Source organism: Phaenicophaeus curvirostris, chromosome 1 (genome assembly GCF_032191515.1).
Source record: "Phaenicophaeus curvirostris isolate KB17595 chromosome 1, BPBGC_Pcur_1.0, whole genome shotgun sequence".
NCBI classification, from domain to species: domain Eukaryota; kingdom Metazoa; phylum Chordata; class Aves; order Cuculiformes; family Cuculidae; genus Phaenicophaeus; species Phaenicophaeus curvirostris.
The window spans coordinates 165,044,639-165,059,605 of NC_091392.1; the positions used below are offsets into that span (position 1 = coordinate 165,044,639).

At 36.1% G+C, this 14,967-nt stretch overlaps 1 protein-coding gene across 1 annotated transcript in view; it reads left to right on the forward strand.

Moving 5' to 3' along the window:
• MYCBP2 (MYC binding protein 2) overlaps positions 1 to 14,967 on the forward strand; it is a 184,012-nt gene that overhangs the window by 88,960 nt on the left and 80,085 nt on the right. Inside the window, exons 31-42 of the mRNA XM_069879988.1 lie at positions 815 to 1,007; positions 1,834 to 2,108; positions 2,708 to 2,929; positions 3,358 to 3,549; positions 4,581 to 4,787; positions 5,514 to 5,645; positions 5,813 to 5,991; positions 9,561 to 9,703; positions 10,504 to 10,604; positions 11,716 to 11,934; positions 13,248 to 13,473; positions 13,820 to 13,938. Coding sequence (XP_069736089.1) covers positions 815 to 1,007; positions 1,834 to 2,108; positions 2,708 to 2,929; positions 3,358 to 3,549; positions 4,581 to 4,787; positions 5,514 to 5,645; positions 5,813 to 5,991; positions 9,561 to 9,703; positions 10,504 to 10,604; positions 11,716 to 11,934; positions 13,248 to 13,473; positions 13,820 to 13,938 — 2,208 coding nt within the window. The remainder of the gene's footprint in view (positions 1 to 814; positions 1,008 to 1,833; positions 2,109 to 2,707; positions 2,930 to 3,357; positions 3,550 to 4,580; positions 4,788 to 5,513; positions 5,646 to 5,812; positions 5,992 to 9,560; positions 9,704 to 10,503; positions 10,605 to 11,715; positions 11,935 to 13,247; positions 13,474 to 13,819; positions 13,939 to 14,967) is intronic.

Below are 14,967 nucleotides of genomic sequence, written 5' to 3' on the forward strand. Positions count from 1 at the left end.
ATGTATGTGTGCCTAAAAATACTTGCATTAAGCAATCAAATTCCATGGCTTCTTATACATCATACTGCATCCTCCCTCTTCATTATCTTGCTGCTGTTATTCCTCACCATGAATCTAAATAGGGTTAAGAGGAGTTTCTGGAACATGAGGCACTTGATAACTAAATTTGAACAATCAACCTGACTGTTGCAGCTTGAAGATAATACCAAATGCTTATACTTTGCCTTCTGAGGTACAACTTTATGAAACTATCAACCACATTGAACAATAGTTGAAACAAATTTTTGGACAAACCACCCTTTCTAAATCCTCACATTTCTTGTGCACTGTTATATGCTTCTGTTGAGTGTTCAACTACTGTGAAGTTCCTATGAACCTGCAGGTCTTCACTGTTTAAAAACAAAACAGAGATGGCCTTCATAAGTCTTTACTATTACAACAAGAATGTATTCTGTTGAAAACAGATGTTATACTCTTCATAGATAGATCAAGCAAGTAAAATCTGTATTACAGGTAAATACAAACACTTGTTAGTTCTTAAGTAACAGAGAGGCTTCTACACAGGTAATATTATATGTTATAAATTGCTTTAGCATGGTATTGCAGTGAGATATTTCCTACATTCTCAGTGTGCTTTTTTTATTCTCAAGCAAATAGGATTTGTATGTTGTATGGTAGAGGTATATATAAATACGGTTTCATAATTAATGTGGATATAGAAGCTATTTGGTTTTCTTCTTATTCTGATGCTGAAAGCTCACTTTTCATTTTTAACACAAAATCTTTCTTCTGTGTCCTTCATACCCTGAAATAGGAATGCTTTGAATCTTTGTTGAGCATTCTTCATTGGAGCTGGACAACACTGGTGCTAGGAGTTGAAGAACTTCGGGGACTGAAAGGATTCCAATACACTGCTACTCTTTTAGATTTAGAAAGGTTGCGTTTTGTGGGCACTTGCTGCCTGAGGTTGCTGAGGGTCTACACCTGTGAAATATATCCAATATCAGGTATTCTTAATTCACTCATTTCGTATATATCAGCAAATAATAATTTACAAGGTACTCATAATTTGATCTACACGCTCACATAGGTGTGCTATAAGAAAAAAATGCTTATACAGATGGTTTTAGTGGAGCAATTGAGAGACTTACTGTCAAAAATGGGGTATCTACATAACCAAGTGCACAACATTACACATTTATGCTGTAACTTGTGTATATTTTGAAGGTAATTTCTGGTTTGGCCTGACAGTTTAATTCTTTTTGACTCTTTATGTTCTTTTTTCTCCATTTCTGTACATAGCAACTGCTTTGGTGATGAGCACAATTTAAATTTGGGAGACATTATCTCTTTTTCATGTGTGTAGTTTAACAATACTCATATTAAAATGCAGCATATATTAAGAGAGACTGGAAAACTGGAAGTTTATGATGTTCAGCTTCCTATACTGTAGTTTAGAATCGTGAATGGTTTGGGTTGGATGGGATCTTAGAGATAATGCAGTTCTAATTTTCCCTGCCATGGACAGGGACATGTTCCACTGGATCAGGTTGCTCAAAGCCTCATCTAACCTGGCCTTGAACACCTCCAGGGATAGGGGCATCCACTGGCAACCTGTGTCAGTGCCTCACTACTCTCACAGTAAGGGGTTTCTTCCTTGTATCTAATCTAAATACTCTTCAGTATTTTCCTTCTGAGATTAAATTCTCTGAATGTAGATTCATCTATGTCACAAAACTCAAGGGTTTTTTTTATTTGCATGTAAAATGTGCATTTTAATTAAAATGTTTAATTTACTGTACATTTAATGCTTCTTTTTGTGTAAACTTCTAGCTACAGCTAAGGCGGTTGTAGAAGAAACCAGCAAACTGGCAGATTGCATTGGAAAAACTAGGACCTTGCTGAGAAAAATTTTATCTGAAGGAGTTGATCATTGCATGGTAAAATTGGACAACGATCCACAAGGATATCTCAGTCAGCCCCTCAGTCTTTTAGAAGCTGTTCTTCAGGAATGCCATAATACATTCACAGCTTGCTTTCATTCATTTTATCCAACACCAGCTCTACAGTGGGCATGTCTTTGTGACTTGCTGAATTGTTTGGACCAGGTACATGCCTTATGTAATTACTCATGCTGCACATTGCTTAGGAGTGTCCACGTGGCATTTTTTATAATCATGACTAACACTTGAGTAATTTCTCATTAATTATTAATTATTCTCATTAATACAACAGTGCTCTAATCAAGCAGAGTACATGTGGAGCTCTCAGTATTATTCTGTAATCAACAGCTTTCTTTTAACTTGCTTATTGTGAATGAGCATCCCACATCTGAACAATGTAGTTTCTTGCCTGTACTGTTTGCAATGAGATGTAAGCAATTTGCCTTTTGGCATGAAAATTCATTTAGCATGTAAGTATTCAAGGAAGAATCAGTTCTTTAATATATTAATCTGATTACGTTGTTTGATGAATTATAGGAAGTGCTTTGTCTTCAAAGGTTGCTATAATTTCAGAAGTAATTTTAAATGGGTTTATTATTTTAAAACGTGTCAACCAGCAAATTTTAATTGTTCCATTTTAAAGATCTAAATGGGAGCTCATGAGAGAAGATAATGTAAAATTCAAAGGAAAGGTAACAACTTATGAAATTCTTTACATAATTCTTTATCTATGCCATTGTATTTATTTCTTTTTATGTTTTTAGGACATCCAGGAAGCAAACTTCAAAACCTCCAGTAGCCGGCTTCTTGCTGCTGTTATGTCTGCTCTCTGCCATACTTCAGTAAAGCTGACCTCTATCTTTCCAATTGCATATGATGGAGAGGCCTTGCTGCGATCAATGGTCAAACAAGTCAGCACTGAGAATGACTCTGCTCTTGCCCATCGTTTTCCTCTTTTGGTTGCACATATGGAGAAACTTAGTCAGGTTAGGATATATTCTCAACAGCTTGTTTTACTTTTCAACAAAAACCAGTTATCTAAGTTGAAGTTTTAGCTTTATAAGAATGTAGCTTAGTTTGCCTGTGTGTTTTCTGTTGTAGAGCAGAATCATAGAATGGTTTGAATTGGAAGGGACCATAAGGATGGTCTGGTTCCAACGCCCTGCCACTGGATATGGGTTGCAATAAACTTAAATTGATGCCAGCTCATTCTGGAAATTCAGAATATTAATCAGATTTTTTTCACAACATGCTAGCTTTGAGCATTTTAATATTTTTTTTTACCCTCTAGCCATTTCCTTTTTTTAAGAAATCACGGATTTTTTGGTTACCTAATGCTTATAATACAGGAAAATCTGTGGTTTTTTTTTAAGGTACTACAATGTCATTTATCATTTTTCTCTTCATAATGCAGAGTGAAGAAAACATTTCAGGGATGACAAGCTTTCGGGAAGTGCTGGAAAAAATGTTGGTCATTGTTGTTTTACCAGTACGAAACAGCCTTAGAAGAGAAAATGAACTTTTCTCTTCACATCTGGTTTCTAATACCTGTGGGTTGCTTGCTAGTATTGTGAGTGAGCTTACAGCATCGGCATTAGGATCTGAGGTAAAGCTTATACAAAATCATTACTAGAGGTCTTTCAGGACAAGTATATTATGAATATGACGTAGGCTGTGACAGCAATCGTGTATATGTGCCAATATTCCACAGGTGCTGGAATTCTGCCTCTGATGGTACAATGTGTGCCTCATGTTCTAACCATGTCTGCTTTTGCTTATTGGTTAGAATTTGTAGTGTTTTGTTTATGCATCTTGTCTTCGTCCTCTGTGGTGGAGATGGCTTGAGTTGGAAGGGACCTTAAAGATCATCCAGTTCCAATTCCCTGCCGTGGGCAGGGACACCTTCCACAGGATCAGGTTCCTCTAAGCCTCATCCAACCCGGCCTTGTACAGCTCCAAGATACTACTGGCACATCTCTTTATATGTATTATATTGTGATGTATTTTTACGATGCTTCATTAGAGGTTCTCCCCATTTATTTTATTTGTATTCAAAAATTGAGAGTGGTACTGAGTTCAGCTTTTTGAAATCCAGAGATACGTAATCACAGAAGTTCCCTTTTATGACAGTGTAATGTCATTAAATTATATACATTGATTTGATTTTATTAAAGATACGTCACAGTCTGCGTACTATAAGCAGATTATTTTTTTTTTTCACTGAAGGAACCCAATTTTTTATAACATCCTAATTAAAGATATTTTTACTGTTAGTTATGTATCTTTTCTCTCATCTGGACTTTACTTAAGGTAGAGGTAGGTAGCTCTTCTTCTTGAAGCACAGTTGTTAGCTTTCATGCTAAGTCTTCCTACGAATTACATGGTTTAAATACTTGAAAAAGTTAGGAATCAGGTTCCTAATTATTCCTGATTAATTTCTAATTACTAGAAATTATGATTTCTTTTTAGGCAATATTGAACAGAAGCTCCAGTAGTAAGACTTTTTTTTTTTTCAGTTGACTGTTAAAATTTATTTGTTGAGAATCTGGTAATTTACTTCTCTTAACTTTGCTTTATGAAAGTTCTCTACCGTGTAGCTATTAACCTTTTCTGTTGCTTGTATTGAACTTTCTACAGGTTGATGGACTGAACTCTCTTCATTCTGTCAAATCCACTCCGAACAGATTCACTAAAACAAGTCAGGGAAGAAGCTGGAATACTGGGAATGGATCCCCTGATGCAATCTGTTTCTCTGTCGATAAACCTGGTGTAGTTGTAGTAGGATTTTCTGTTTATGGTGGAGGGGGAATTCATGAGTATGAGTTGGAAGTGCTTGTTGATGATGTAAGTACCGCCTTTGAAAAAAGCCAATTTGAACAAAAGTAGCCTCAGAGTTTTTTACAATATCTTTTATGATGCAATATTTTTATCTTCTAGGCTACCAGGGAGACAGTGCAGTAGGATTTTGTTTTGCTTGCTTGTAGTGGTGTGTCCTCTAGTGTCACAAACTATGTCCCATATGCAGTAGGTTCCTGTTCTTGATTATGGGTTTGAAATCTTTATTACGAATGATATTTGAAGTATAGTGGGCTTTTCACCTCCTGGAGCTAAATGTACATTAGCACCAGTTATCTCTCTGCAAAAACTAAAGAAAATGAGAAGTAAGGCAAACTGAAATAAAACATATTTAACCAAAAACTAAAGAAAAGGATAGCCTACTAGCATGATCAGGCTGTAGCTGCAGTTTCACATGCTGTTGAAGTGGCCTCTTAGAAGAAGCATGAAACTTCACTGTGTGTTCTTATAATGAAGACATGCTTCTGTTCTTTTTCACCCAGCTGTGTGGGTGTCCCAAAGGACAACCATTGGTTGGTATGGGAAATCAACCTCTCTGTTCAACCATTTCCCTTTTTGCAGAAAGGCTTCACTGTTGCATCTGAACAGATTTTTTAGCTTTGTTCTATTTGTAACGCTGCGTGTAACAATTTATGCATGAAAATATCATTTGTCCTATTGTGTCATTTATTTACATTAGAAATGTATTAAAGTGGCTTTGTTTCTTTGACTCAGAGTGATCATACTGGAGATTCAACTCATTCTCATAGATGGACATCTTTAGAGTTGGTTAAAGGAACTTACACCACAGATGATTCTCCCAGTGACATAGCTGAAATAAGACTTGACAAAGTTGTGCCACTGAAGGTAATTAAAAGAACTGCACATCTGTTAGGTGCTGGATCTTTTACAGTTAATTTCACTTGTAGTGTATTCTGAAGTACTTTTCAGACTCTTCTGTATAAATGTGAAATAATAGCTTTCATAATACCAAGAAACCTAACTTACACGCTTATTTTATACTCCTTTTTCAGGAAAATGTGAAATATGCAGTTCGTTTGAGGAATTATGGAAGCCGGACTGCCAATGGAGATGGAGGAATGACCACAGTTCAGTGTCCAGATGGTGTAACATTTACATTTAGTACCTGTAGTCTGAGCAGTAACGGTACAAACCAAACACGAGGACAAATTCCACAGATTCTTTATTACAGGTTGGTGTGTTGTCATGATCCATTTCTAAGAAAAGTGAATAGAATCATCACAGTACTATTATGCCATATCTGTCTTTGGAAAGTAACAGAAATAAATATACTTGGAGTGTGTTTGAGGAATGAGCTTCTTTAACAGCTGTACTTGGATCTTCCAGTGTAATTTTAGACTTAAGTTATTTAGTACAGGTTGGTTTTGGGACACCAGTTGTGCTGGTGCCTCTTCAGTCTTGTTTTGGGTTCTCTTTTTTTTTTTTTTTTTTTTGACTTGGCATTTAATTTGATGGTTAATTTCTTGGTCCATCGTCTACTGCTTTAAAGTTGCATTATGGGGACTCATAAGGTGCAGTACTTCAATCTCTTTATTTTCCTGTAACCTAAGAGATTTTTGAGAAGACTACTCACTAGAATATTTATCTCTGACTTCATTCAGTTCTTTCCTCTGTTACCAGAAGGGATTGCATCATGTAAGGAAGCAAGGTCTGTTTAAGTAGGAGCTGTTTCACGTCTTACTGTAGAGTTCAAAGGTACAAAAAGAGAAATTGCTGTTCCCCTAAGAAAATCAACTGTTTGTCCTGCAGGGAAGTTTCATTTTAGCCTTTCAGGATCATACTAGGAATTCACGTAAAGTAGTGCTTTTGAAGAAATCATTGCATTCACATCCTGATATACATGAAGATGTGATTTTCACAATTTATCAGCACCTGAATATGTGAATTACTACCATTATCTGTACAGCAAAATGTGTGTCATGGCTTGTATTCAGATCTCAGTTTTTGTAGTAAAAGGCTGTAGGTCCAAAGAGTAAAAGGAATGAGGAATAGTAGTTTACTTTAACTTTTAATTATGTGTAAGATATACCTGCCTACTAATTGCCCCGCCTTGGTCAGGGCACTCCCAAGCACAAATACAGGCTGAGTGGAGAATGGATTGAGAGTAGGCCTGAAGAAAAGGAGTTGCGGATGCTGGTGGATAAGAAACTCATCGTGGGCCAGCAATGAGCACTTGCAGCCCAGAAAGCCAACCGTATTCTGGGCTGCATCAAAACTGTGGCCGGCCAGTTGAGGGAGGTGATTCTTCCCTTCTGGTCTGCTCTCCTGAGGCCTCACCTGCTTTCAGTTCTAGAGTCCTCAGCACAGTAAGGACATGGATCTGTTGGAGCGAGTCCAGAAGAGGCTGTGGAGATCATCCAAGGGCTGGAGCACCTCCAGTATGAAGATAGGCTGAGAGAATTTGGGTTATTTAGTCTGGAGAAGAGAGGGCTTCAGGGAGGCCTTATAGCAGCCTTCCGGTACTTTAAAGGAGGCCTACAGGAACCATGGTGAGGGGCTTTTTATCAGGGAGTGCAGGGATAGGATGAGGAGTAACGATTATAAGCTGAAAGAGGGGAGATTTAGGTTAGATATTAGGAAGAAAGTTTTTCCTGCAGGGGTGGTTGAGGCACTGGAAGAGGTTGCCCGGAGAAGTTGTGGATGCCCCATCCCTGGAGGTGTTCAAGGCCAGGTTGGGTGAGGCTTTGAGCAACTTGGTCCACTGGAAGATGTCCCTGCCCATGGCAGGGCATTGGAACTGGATGATCTTTAAGTTTCCTTCCAACTCAAAGCATACTGTGATTCTGTGAATAAAGGATGAAGAAGATAAAATAAGTAACACTACAAGAAATGATAGATTTTGGACTAATGGTCACAAGAACATGTTGCTCATAAGAAAGTTTTAAAGTAGCTAAAATAAGAGGAAATACAAGTTGCCAGCAAAATTATATTAACAACCTGTTTGAAGACACAGGATAATTCTAATGTCTTTTAAAACATGAGATTGGCTGGACTCAAAAATCCAGCTTGTCAGTACTATTATAATTGCTTACGGAAGAATGGAATTAGTGTTGCATGTCATGATACTTCTGTTGACTTAGTCTTCTGGAATCTTTGGTATGTGTTTTTAGGGAATTCCTCAGACATTTATAGGAATTTTATTATGATGTATCATTATTACGTAAAAAGAAGGAAAGAAGACAAGGAAAGTATTTTCACTTCTAGAATTTCTGCTTTTATATAAGCAAAAGAGGGAATAAAGGATTTCTAAATAATAACCTAACATAGGGTAAAAGAGCACACCAAAGTGCTATCTTCCCATCAAAACAGTCTTGGGCTGATTTTTTTTTTGTTGTTCCCAATATTGTAAAATTCTGAGCTGTTTTTGGAGAACCATAATGGCAGAACTTAGAACTGTTGCGTTGTAAATTAGGTTTTGGTTGGCGAATTTGCAGGCTGCTGCTTGCAATCACAATGTCTTTTCAACTTTGCTTGGACAACAGAAACCTATATGTCATCTGATAGATGACTGTAGTTATAGATTCAATCAATTTGAGTATTCTCAGATTGATATATAGTGACTTGAATTTTTGATTTACATACAGTAAAGTAAGAAATGTTCAGTCAATCATTATAGAGCAGAGCTTGTATGATTCACACTCGATTTTGCTCCAAAACAGGACAGAGTTGTTAATTCTGCAGGTGCCAAGAAAGGCCATACCAGAAGAATTGTGTTAGTGCTCTTCTGATTAGGGCAGAAATGCTTTGGAAGGATTTGTTGGAACTGTACCCAGTTGGAATTGCACCCACTGTCAGTCAATAATAAATTCAAATTAAAAGAGCTTGAGGATGACAGCAAAACTACAGTTCTAGGACACATTGACCAAAAAACTGCAATCTTTTTGTAAGAGTTAATTTCAGTCATAGAGAAGGACAGGTGTCCTTGTGGACTGAGCTGCTCCACATAAAGCTTTTGAGCATTTTGAGATGCCATTCCTGGAATCTTAATGTTCTGGAATGATGCTTTGAAAGATCAAATCTTTCTGGACAAACATAAGAAATACAAAATAGAATAAGAAGTTTTGCTTTATATGCTAAGTGATTTTGGTTGCAGATGCCAAGGCTTCCATACTGAGGGCTTGAAGTAGTTTGACTTTAGCTTGAATTAGTTCATTCAGCTCCTGTGAAAAAGCAACTCAAACCATTCCTTTTATATATCTTATTGAAATAGTTTTGTACATAATACTGTTTAGGAGAACCTAATTTGACATACGGAGTGGATTTTTTTTAAAAAAAAAAACTGTTAAGGTTAAGCTTGAGATTACATTTTAAAACGAAAAATTGATCTTTAGATTATGGAGGGAGAATGTTTTTCCTTGTTACTCTACTGCAGAAATATCCATAGGCAGAGTTTTACTTGTTTGTGATGCATTTAGTATTCTATTTTTATCAAGATAGGTGGTCAGGCTTTGGAAGTTAATAAATTTCATAGTTAATATATTTTTGTGGTTTGAAATGCATCTGGTCAAAAGAAACATTTCAGGCACATACTTTTGTATTTTCTGCCAAATAAAAATAAAACTATTTTAAAAGGCTAACACTGAGGCACTGTCTCCAAAATATACCGTGTGATTTCTTTGGTTGTCTCCTTTATTGCTTTATGATGAATTTTTACTTGTTATATGTCAAAAATTAGTCAGTCATGGTTTTTTAATATAATTTATATTTTCTGAACTTTCTTTAATTTAATCCACCATGCAGAAGCGAATATGATGGAGACCTGCAATCACAGCTTTTGAACAAAGCTAACGAAGAAGACAAAAATTGTAGCAGGGCTCTTTCTGTTGTGAGTGCTGTTGTACGAGCAGCCAAAGACCTGTTGCACAGGGCTCTTGCTGTAGATGGTAAGGCTTTTGAAAATTGACTTTCAACATTTAGTTTCAACACTTTCTTTCTCTGATAGCAGGAGGTAATAGTAGAATATCAGTGATACAAAAATCATATATATCTTTTGTTTTCCAAACGATATTTTCCTAACCAGTTATTACTGAAGGTGTCAAACTCTAACTTTCAAAGTCATTGAGCTGCTTTGGAGATATTGTAGGCAGATTGTCTCGTTAGTTTAGCAAGTATCATATTAAAGCTTGTAAGAGTGTTTATTTCCAAAGGATAGGCTATGATGGGTCAGTTGCAAATTTTATTACATGTTTTGCACAGTGGTGGTAATAAGGAAGACTGACAAATGTAATGCGTTAATCATCACTTAAGCATCCATTCTTGAGAAATTTGGATATTAGCCTTAAAAACTGATGGTTTTAAGCTACCATCTACAACCATTAGTCAGAATGTCCAGAATATTGCATAGTGTTATAGAAATTGATTTGGAGTGCCTGGGAAGAGCTACTTGTGCTGGCTTTTATACCATAGAAAGTATGAACACAATTCCACAAAATGGCAAAGAATGCAATATAGCTGTGGTCTAAGAGCCGGTATTTTTTTAGAAGAAAACTGCATAAAATGGCATTTTTATCTCAAGTGAACTTGGCCAGGTTAGAATTTGTCAATGCCTAGATGATAATTTGAAGTAAAAACTAGTGTAGAAACTAGAAGTTTGACTTGTAAGAAGCAAACCAGAAAAATAAGATGTATTTTGAACCATGGTGCATTTATTAATACTACCTGTGTTGCAATTATCTTACTTTAGCTGAAGACATTCCAGAACTACTCAGCTCTTCCAGTCTGTTTTCAATGCTGCTTCCCCTCATAATAGCCTACATAGGACCAGTAGCAGCAGCTATTCCCAAGGTATGCTCCTCCATAGAAATAACTGAAGAAATTTAAGCATGTTATGTAAGGAAAATCTGAATATGTTTATTTATTATGACTTTACAAATTAGTAATTTGTATTTTACCATGTGATTCATTATGAATTTTCCGAGAGTCAAATTTTAAAAACGTGTCGTGTTAGTTTTTTTCATTTACAGTGAAGACATTTTGAAAAAAATTACTTAAGGAAGCAGAGCAAAAGACAAAAATAGTAGGAAGCAGAGCAAAAGACAAAAATAGTAGGAAAGGACAAAAAATTTGAAGGATTTGGATGTACAACCCATTTATTGATGAATATTAGTGGGATGAAATGTTTTTTGTATTATGTAAATACTATTTTTATTACAAATATCCAAAGCAATGGTTACTGTAGATTAAGATTATTTCTATGAAATATAGAGATGGAAAGGTAGAAGGTTTGAGCAACCTAATCCCATGGAAAGTATCCCTGCCCATGGCAGGATGTTGGAACTGGATGACCTTTAAGGTCCCTTCCAACCCAAGCCATTCCATGATGGTATGACTCTAGGATGTCAACTATAAATAAAAATAGGCTTACTTTTCAGCGGCAGAGCATTCTTCGAGGTGCCTGGTCTGGAACACTCTTGAAATTTATTAGATTTACAAATGTCATTAATCTTTAGCTAGTAGATACTGTTGCCTTTAATTGCTTTTTCATTACCTTTAGGCTCTCTTCTAACTTTAAAGGGGCAGCAGATAGGGCTGGTCATTTAAAATCTATCAGATTCATTTAATCAACAGGAGTTTCAGATTTTAGTTATCTTGTCACTGTAATGAACTGGAATTTAGAACGAAATTTGGTTTGCTCTAGAAGTGTTTCTGTCTTTTGAAAATGTCATAGAGGTTGCAGAAAATGTGGTGCTTAACGCTACATGCATTAAAATACATTGAATATTTGCATAAAACTATTCTAATGCTATTATAAAACAAAGTACAACGATGACTTCAGTGTGGTATTTGCTGTCTTGTAACTCATGCTTATTGTTTGTTAATGTTAGAGGATATCCAGAACCATTGTAGAGAAATGTAAGTTTCATAAGTAATGCTTCTGTGTGGTGATATGTTACAGGTTGCTGTTGAGGTCTTTGGCCTAGTACAGCAGTTACTCCCTTCTGTGGCAGTTTTGAATCAGAAATACGCCCCTCCAGCTTTTAACCCAAATCAGTCTACAGACAGCACCACTGGGAACCAGCCAGAGCAAGGGCTTTCGGCTTGCACTACCTCCAATCACTACGCTGTTGTGGAAAGTGAGCATCCCTATAAACCTGCCTGTGTTACACACTACAAGGTAACCACCATTTCTGAGCGCGCGTGCAGCTCCTTAAAAGCTTTTGACACTGGGGGTTTGTTTCAATATTGATGGTCTGCCAATTTAAATTGTTAATTAATTACTTTTATGAGGAGTAACGATTTTCAGCTTGAAAGAGGGAAAATATAGATTAAATATTAGAAAGAAATTGTTTCTTGTGAGAGTAATGAGGCACTGGAACAGGTTGCCCAGAGAAATTGTGTAAGCTCGTTTCCTGCATGCGTTCGGGGCCAGGCTGGATTAGGCTTTGAGCTACCTGATCCAGTGAATGGTGTCCCTGTCCATGGAACAGGATGATCTTTATGGTCCCCTCAAAACCAAGCCATTTTATGACTTTACCTTCGCTCGCACCATAACTTGGCATGGCAAAAATCTGTGAAGTCCTTTTAACTTTGCTAAATGACTCTTGAGTAGGATTCATTCTGCCTTAAATGATGGCTACTGCAATGAAACTAGGTTTTCCTCAACATCAATAGAGAACGAGTGTTTTTTTCTAGCTGTGAGTAAAGAACTGAGGGAAAAATTACATGCCTGAGAGATAAGCGATGTGTTTCAGTTCTTTAAAATAGTGAGTTCTGTGATCACATTGATCCTACAACTGTAAACCCCTAGAGGCAGCAAACCTGGAATCAAGTAAGAGCTGGAGGAGATGATTAATTACTATTCCAGTATTCCACCTGCTTGTCTTGTGAGAAAGGAAGACATCCACTGTAGAAAATGTAGTTATCATATAATCTTCCTGAAACAATGATGCCTGTTATTGTTCTCTAAGTTTATGGAACTCATCTGAAGCCTTAGGCTTAGCTGTTAGGACTTCTGAATTTCTGTAACTACATGCTTTCATACAGCAAGCCATATTCACAAATGCAATTCAGCTGCTGTGTGCTTTTCTAGGATTGCATAAAACATATTGAAAGTGTGTTTGTATTTCAAAAGGTATTGGAGAGTTAAGTGTTTGTAGTGGTAATGTGTTTAATGATCCTTTGCAGAGTTCTTATGAGGAATCACAAATGTATCATATCTGCAAATACTTAATCGGAACATAAGTTATAATACAGGATTATAATTCAGTAAGATGCAAGGCATTGTAGGTATATCTGAATTTCAGAGAATAAAATAGGTTAATGTTAGTCTAAAGCATATCAAAACAACTGTACAGAATTATATTACTGAATCACTTTCATAGCCTTAAGAGTTAAAACCAAATGGAAATGAAGAATTAAGTGGAAAAAAACCCAAACAAGCAACCACCCTCAAAACTTGCACATAATTGGGTAATTGTTTTGTTTTAGGTGACTTTTCCTGAATGTGTCAGATGGATAACAATAGAGTTTGATACTCAGTGTGGCACTGCTCAGTCTGAGGATGTTCTCCGTTTACTAATTCCTGTCAGAATTGCACAGAGTCTGGGATTTGGACCAAAACATGCTTCTGTTCATGAAAACCTTAATTCATGGATAGAGCTGAAAAAATTCTCTGGATCTTCAGGATGGCCTACCATGGTATTAGTCTTGCCAGGTAACAGATAGATACTGTGATAATTTCTAGTAATGTGAGTTATTAAAATAATGAAAGGAGGTTTGATTTTTCTGCAAAATTATCTTAGAAAACTAAAGTTGAAAAAATATCTTCATCCAAACTGGCAAGAGTTCATTATGTGCCATTGATTTTACATCAGTCAGTTATGTTTATATAAAGTTTCTTGTTTGATGTGTTGATCTGCATGTTATTCATGGTTTTACTTTACATGTTACATCTAAAGACTAAGTTTCATTTACGGTCATGTAGGAGAAAAGTATAAAAAGAGGAGAAATACTAAAATTTTTATTTTAATTATTTTATGTATCCTTTTACTTCTTACAAGGAAATGAAGCTCTTTTTTCTCTGGAGACTGCATCAGACTATGTGAAAGATGAAAAAGCTTGTTTTTATGGTTTCAAATGTTATGCAATTGGATATGAATTTAGTCCAGGATCTGATGAGGTAAGGAAGAAGTGAAATGGCTACAATTGCTGCACCTACAAGGCCGTTTTTTTCATAAAAATAATTATATTTCTACTTTTGACTAAATAATATTAGCGGAACATTCTTAAATTTATTTCTTGTAAGTTTTTAACGTTTTTTATTACAGATGTGTTTGTAAATCTTAACTGGTTATTATTCAGATGGCTTTTCGTTTGGTTTTCTAAATAACCATGACAGTCAGTGTGTCAATGGGATATGAAATTTCCTAAAATCCTGACCTAGTCTTCCGTCACAAATCCAGAGGTTTGGGGCTTTTGGGTATGCAGTGATTCATATTTGTTGCTGCAATTATGGGATGACAAACTTGCGTTATTTTTCCAAAGTTCACTTCTACCAAAATTCTCGGACTCCCTGGACATACTGTGCTCCTTCAGGCTACCTGAGATTTTGCATAATGGCCATCATCGTGCCTTTAAGGACATGAATTGTTTCCACTGCTGTTTCTTTCCTGCAAAGGGAAGATTTTTTTCTCATGTCCTTGGGCCAGTGCTTTATTTTGCCTTACTTTAAGAAATTACTGAAAATAAACTTTATAATAATCCCATAAAAATAGTCTTGGGAGGTTGTCTTCCTTACACTGGAGCCCTCACAGAAGATTTACCTCATCTTATTTCTGGATTCATCTCAAGCTAAATCATGTCTTTATTTTCAAAACATGCGATTCTTTGGAATCGCATAACATATCAGATAATAAAACATACATAGCTATGATGGTCTCCTTGGCTCACAGCAAATCAGATTCATAAAACCTGTAGATGAACTAACTAGTTCACGATTGAGTCATAATAATAATCTTCACTTAAGCAGAAAAAAAGATGCAGATTCTTATATTTCATTAGTTTTCTACAAGAACTTACAAATGAAGCTGCTGGCAGATTTTTAATGGTTAGCGCTAGCCAATATGTTAACTATATCATATAAAGTTGCAAGTCATTGTTTTCAAACACACTTCATTATAGCCTAAACATTCTAATCTAAAGTTTTTGT